Genomic DNA, 5,775 nt, shown 5'->3' with positions numbered 1-5,775 from the left:
AATGTTTAACGGATTATTGACCCTTTTAAGTTTCTGCCATTGACGAATAACAACAATACGCTAAATACCTTTTTGTAAAATATAAGAAACTTTGGGCCTTAATCTATGGGCTGAATACAATTGTTATTCAAATTTTAAACGGCTAATGCTATGAAGTTTTTCTTGCTACTCTTGGTGACCCGTGCCATTCACCACTGACTACTATGTTGCAAATGGAATATTGAGTATTCACTTAACTGTGTTCTCATCTTTCTAACTCTGATCTGCCTTCTCAATTGGATTATCCAGTAACTTTTTTTAATTACTTTCCCAAAGTAGCACAATTTATTTTGAGTTTCCTGCTGTTGCTCTGAGATAAATATATACAATTTGAGTACTTGTTTTGTTGAGTGTCACATTACAAGAAATTTGCCTTTTGGAAGCACTCTAAAAAAATTCTCTGATAGGAATTAAACTAACAGTTGGCACAGCTTCCACACAATTCATTCCGTTGCATTTTTCTCATTTCTAGAAGCACAATAAGATCTTCAATTATTCAGTATTTACACTCCAATCAATCTCGAAAACATAAAATAAAATAAGAGATAGAGTGCTCTCAAACTGCATTTCTCTTATTATAATAACAACAATTGAAATAATTTACAGCTTAAAATGAATAGCCCGCACAACTTATTTAAGAATTAACAAGGGGGAATGGAATATATATCACCATATCAACAAAATCGATGCGATACCAAGGCCAAAATAAAATCTATTTTCATCGCCCAAAAAAAGAAAGGAAAAGACAAATGGATACTATACTTTGACTTTAATTTGCTTGTTGAAATGGTTGGTTTCTTCTCTCTCTTTCCACCTAACCAGGAGTTGAAGAAATTCCATGACCTCATTGGGGTCTCTTAGAGAGTATGAGGCATTGCTTTCTTTTTTCACTGAAGACACTAAAATCCCACAACCACGATTGCTTTCACGCAGAATCTAGATATACACCAACTTCTCAATTCGTCAAAATTTACACTACTCTTCATATAATATAATGTAAGAAAAGAAAATGTAATACCTTAAAAGCATCTTCATCGGTTTTATCATCTCCAATGTAGATAGGAAGTACATCATCATTATCATTTAAATCTGCAAACAAAGCAATATAATTTAACCCTCTAATAATAATCTACAATTATCTCACAACACACACAGATTAAAGCAGAGGTTGTTATCAATCATACCAAGAGATTCCATTAAAAATTCAACCGCTTTCCCTTTGTTCCAGTCAATCACTGGACGAACCTCTAAAACCTGCAGCGTACGAAAATTCAAGTAAAATTCATTAAGCGTACCATCAAAATACAACTTTACGAATTAAAAACAGTCAAATGACAATTCAGTAAAATTATCATCTTCACAACTCCATATAAGTAGTTACCTGGTAAGAACAATTATCTATCTATGTATATATTACCTTCCGTCCATGAGTTGAACGCAAACCAGGGAAATTTTTCAAGATATCATGGACACGTTGTCCTATAATTGTCCAATTCTGCAGTCATGCCATTTAATTATTATTACATGAATGAACAAATGATGGGTGGGGTAACAAAATTATAGGACGAAAACTCATACAATTGTCTTTAATTGTCTTTATGTGAAGTTAATAGTTAAGAGTCGTATCTAACAATTCTCAACTATCAACTTCACTATATTTGAGTTTTTGCCTATATTAATTACTAAAATCTTACGTTCTCTTGTACGTTACGATAATGTACAGAAACACAAAACTTGTGGTTTTCAACTTTTGCACCGCTTATATCTTTAGTAATCTCAACGAGGGTTCTAAAAACCTGCAGCATGAAAAAACAAAACGCCTCCAAATTAGTTAAGATTTTGATTTTAATAATTGATTAGAGAGAAAAAAGTGATTGCATATAGACCTCGTCAATGATAGGGAGGAATTGTGTAGCAGGTTGAAAGAGAGTTATCTGATTTCCCTGCCACAAAAAGTGGTTGGTTAGAAAAGGACAAGACAATAGAAGCATAATGAGGAGCGAGGAGGGATGCATAGTGACCTGATGGTCAGTAGAATTGACACAATTTGGAAGTTTATTGGACACATTATGGCGAAAAGGCCCAATTATGTCCATTCCATGACTACCCGCATAGTACAGTTCTGTTAGTTTAACCAAATCATACACCTGCAATACACACACATACACTCCCACATATAAAAACGCTTCATTGCAATTTTGCAATTAAACAAACAAGACGCTTTACCTGGTCACGACTTCTTCCACTGATAATTGCTGTGGGGAAACACCTTGCCACGCTCCTCACAGTCTCACGCATCTGATCATTTTTTGTTAATCATTTTTAATACACGAAAATAATACATGTAACAAGGTTATGTGTTATTTAATACATACAGGTTCGGACATAAAGGCACAGTCAGGGTCATCTACAATTGGAGAAAGAGTGCCATCGTAATCTAGAAACACTGCAACCTTGTTATTCTTGGCACGCTCTATGATTTTCTCGAAACATTCTAGTGCAGAAGGGTAATCAACCTGCACGCAAAACAAACAAGGAAGCTAAGAAAGTAAAGCAATAAGAAAATTAATTTAAAGTCTGAGTAGCTATGTATACTCACGGTCAATATATGGTAGTCTTCGTTGTCATATTCAATATTGGAAGGAAGCAGAGCATTAATCATGGATCCTTTAAGAAGCTTCTTCCTGGGAGGGGAAGATGCCTTCATGGCGTCCAACCACCCATTGAACCGGACATCATCAATGCTCCCTGCAGCACTCTTTCTTGAACCCGTTCTCGGCAGCTTCCCCGCCGTGGCGGGTCCTGCGGAGTGCGGTGAAGATGAATCTTGCTGGGAATATGTTAGCAGACTAGAATGGATTCCTAGTCTTGATTTGTTCACAGGTACAGAATCCGTAAGAACAGGAGAAACATGGCTCGAATTCAAGTCCATTGGCCCCATTATTTATATAAAATAAAATATATTCACAAACAACAAGTGATGATGATGATGATGATGATGATGATGATGATGATATTAGCTTCTGATATTTTTATTATTCTTTTTCTTTTTTCCTGTGGCTGCTTGTTTTTTATTTAGCCAACCCTCTTGTCTATGAAAAACCACCGCTTCAGTGTTTTCTTGTCACTGATACTTGGTTTGCAGTCCATCAAGCAAGAATTTTCCTGAAACTTTGATCGCAGAAAATCCAAATAAGAATGCATGCAATAGACAAGTATATAGTAGAATCGCAAGACTAAAAGAAAGTTAAAAATTACCTTGTCATGTATTGCATTATTTGTTTGCCAAGAGGGATCTTTAGTGTGTATATATATATCTAATGATGGACTAATAGCTAGTTACTCTTAGAAGAGAGTATGGTGAGTATAGTGCTGCTTCTGCATGCATCACAGGAAATGAATATATACATGTAGAGATGATAAAAGTGAGAACAAAGTTTAGATCCATGCATAAGATAAATTAAAGGACTGATATCAAAATTAATGATGAATGTCAAGAGGAGCAGGCAAGCAATCAGTTAAACTTGCATTGGTCACAGAATTAGAGAGAGTGGTTCAGTGAGTGATTCTAACGAAATTCCACTTCTATGGAGACAATCCAGCCTGGCAAATAGATCTTCTTTCTTATTCTACTATATATTATATATATATAGTTGGCCTGGGTCAAACTTCAGATATCACATGTATGTTAATCCAATACAATAAGTAGACAGAACATGTCAATGTCTGAAAACTGGAGTAGATAGAACCTGGAACTTGCATTTAGAGACCAAAAACATGTGTGTAGGTCAAGCCTCAACATTTTCATTGGTCTTAAAAAATTCAACATATAAATGGGAAGAATCTTTTGACAATAACAGAACCTAACCACTCAATTATGCATGATTATGCTTTAAATTTTTCTCTCCTCAACTCTTTTTTTCCTTTCAATTAGGCAGAATTAAGATAAGAACAGCCTAAACATAAGATAAGATCTAATGATCCGTACGGATATATGGGCTAGCTAGATGATTTTACATTGTTTCAGCAGTGCTGAACACACTTTAATTATTACTTTAATATTGCAGGTTATTCGAGCTTATCTACAACTTACTACAATTACAGAAATGATCATTTTTTTATGCACTCATGAATCATGATTATATTGCTGAAAAAAGTAAGTGAACGTGCAGGAACACAATACATTATTATCACTGTTAAGTTATTACAACCACCAATCAAGGAAGAGATGAAAACATAAAATACTAACAAGTGGTGAGTTAAAAAGAAAAGCAATATGTATGTGAATTCGTGCACTCTTATTCCCCTAGTTGAAGGGAGATTGAAACCTTTGTGATGGACCTACCTGAGTTTACAATGGAGTAGGGAAGAAAATAACGGAGGGAGCTATGCAACTTGTCACTTGTAGCTCTAAAGCACGACCTTCACATTCCAATATATATAGATATTGATTAATACAAGTTATAATAATAAGCACAGGTTATTATAATAATCCCACCACAAAAGACAAAGAAAGAACAGTTAGGCAGAGGAGGGAAATGAAATAAACAATTGTTTAAGGTCACCATCAACTTTTTATTGGAAAAAAAGATACACTTTACATTGTAGGCAGCCATCTCTCTCAACAAGTTAAGGTCAATTTCGCCCCTCCAGGCCCCTCGGATTTAGGTAGACCTAGGCCTAGCCATGTTTGCCAAAACTCCACTATTTTCTTTAAGAAAGTGAAATAAATAGTTCCATATGATCTCTAGGAAAATATTTGTGCAAATTGTGTATTATTGTTCTTACTTTATTTTGATTTCTAGACATGATAATAAATGTGAACACCCTTCTTAAATGAAATAGACAAATGGGATTGTCAAATCATTGCCAAAATCAAAATCCTTGATAATAAATAAACAAATCTCATTATTATTGGTAAAATAGTTGTGCTTGAATCATTGTTAATATATATATATGTATATATGTGTAGTATTTAATAAATCCAATGAAATAATGTGAAGTAAAATAAAACATACAGGAGTATATATGCGTTGTGATATGTTGTCAAAAGAAGATAAGAGAAAAGAAGAAGAATTGAATGAACCAATAGTAAGAAAAAAAAACATCATAAAAAGGATTAAAAATCAATAGTTGAATTGAATCAATTTAAAATAATAATGTTGCATTCTTTTGCATCTTGATTATATTATTTGTTGATAAATAAAATGCTCCTCATTTTTTAGGATAACAATAGAACACACGAAATAGAGAAATTTAAATACAAAAATTGAAAGAGAGAAAGACATTCATCAACACATACATATATATTATTGGTCATCAAATACAATAGGATGATAACTTGATCAAAAAATTGATTTAGCACACAACATTAATTTGTAAACATGGTTATGTATGTGTTATGTAAGTGATTATTATGGAGAAGATTAAAAACTCACCTCATCATCTGTGTTTGTCAAGCATGGAGAATCATAAGAAATGACCTTTTCTGTATTAGAACGCTGCAAAAACAACGTTGATAATAAGCATGAAACTAAAGAAAAATAAGGAAGAAGAAGAGAAGATGGTGAGAATCAAAGCGTAAAATAAACAACTTGATATACAGCTGTTATTATAATTTGTAAAATTTGTTAGGACAAAGGAATAAAAAAGGTAAAAAAAACCACCTTCGAAAAAAAAGAAGACCATCATTAAAAGGCTTTAAATATTTATATGTTCGAAAATAAGGAGCCGTCT

At 33.4% G+C, this 5,775-nt stretch overlaps 1 protein-coding gene across 2 annotated transcripts; it reads right to left on the bottom strand.

Annotated features, from left to right (window-relative positions):
• Nucleotides 1–604: 604 nt before the first annotated feature.
• LOC130955921 (probable trehalose-phosphate phosphatase F) lies at nt 605–5,569 on the bottom strand. 2 transcript variants are annotated; one of them, XM_057882922.1, is made up of 13 exons: nt 5,478–5,569; nt 4,385–4,461; nt 3,298–3,417; nt 2,639–3,210; nt 2,415–2,555; nt 2,266–2,337; nt 2,061–2,186; nt 1,926–1,982; nt 1,734–1,835; nt 1,457–1,534; nt 1,224–1,293; nt 1,058–1,128; nt 605–975 (listed from the first exon to the last, which is right to left on the bottom strand). In XM_057882922.1, the coding sequence occupies exons 4-13, from the start codon at nt 2,978–2,980 to the stop codon at nt 796–798; spliced, it is 1,239 nt and encodes a 412-aa protein (XP_057738905.1). In that variant the 5' UTR covers nt 2,981–3,210; nt 3,298–3,417; nt 4,385–4,461; nt 5,478–5,569; the 3' UTR covers nt 605–795. The 2 variants fall into 2 exon arrangements, with proteins under 2 accessions (XP_057738905.1, XP_057738904.1); XM_057882921.1 differs by lacking the exons at nt 4,385–4,461; nt 5,478–5,569 and having other exon boundaries at nt 2,639–3,204; nt 3,298–3,956.
• Between the last annotated feature and the right edge of the window lie 206 nt (nt 5,570–5,775).

The sequence above is a fragment of the Arachis stenosperma genome, chromosome 10 (assembly GCF_014773155.1).
Source record: "Arachis stenosperma cultivar V10309 chromosome 10, arast.V10309.gnm1.PFL2, whole genome shotgun sequence".
Taxonomy (NCBI): domain Eukaryota; kingdom Viridiplantae; phylum Streptophyta; class Magnoliopsida; order Fabales; family Fabaceae; genus Arachis; species Arachis stenosperma.
Note: the sequence above shows the minus strand (reverse complement) of the source record. Positions and strands in the feature narration are given on the sequence as shown.

Excerpts from the sequence above, each read along its gene's own strand:
- LOC130955921 (XM_057882922.1), bottom strand. The coding sequence starts at position 2,980 with ATGGGGCCAATGGACTTGAATTCGAGCCATGTTTCTCCTGTTCTTACG. Across the intron at positions 2,187-2,265 it reads GTGGAAGAAGTCGTGACCAG|GTGTATGATTTGGTTAAACT; the intron begins GTAAAGCGTCTT and ends TGTGTATTGCAG. Across the intron at positions 1,129-1,223 it reads ATTTTTAATGGAATCTCTTG|ATTTAAATGATAATGATGAT; the intron begins GTATGATTGATA and ends CTTTGTTTGCAG.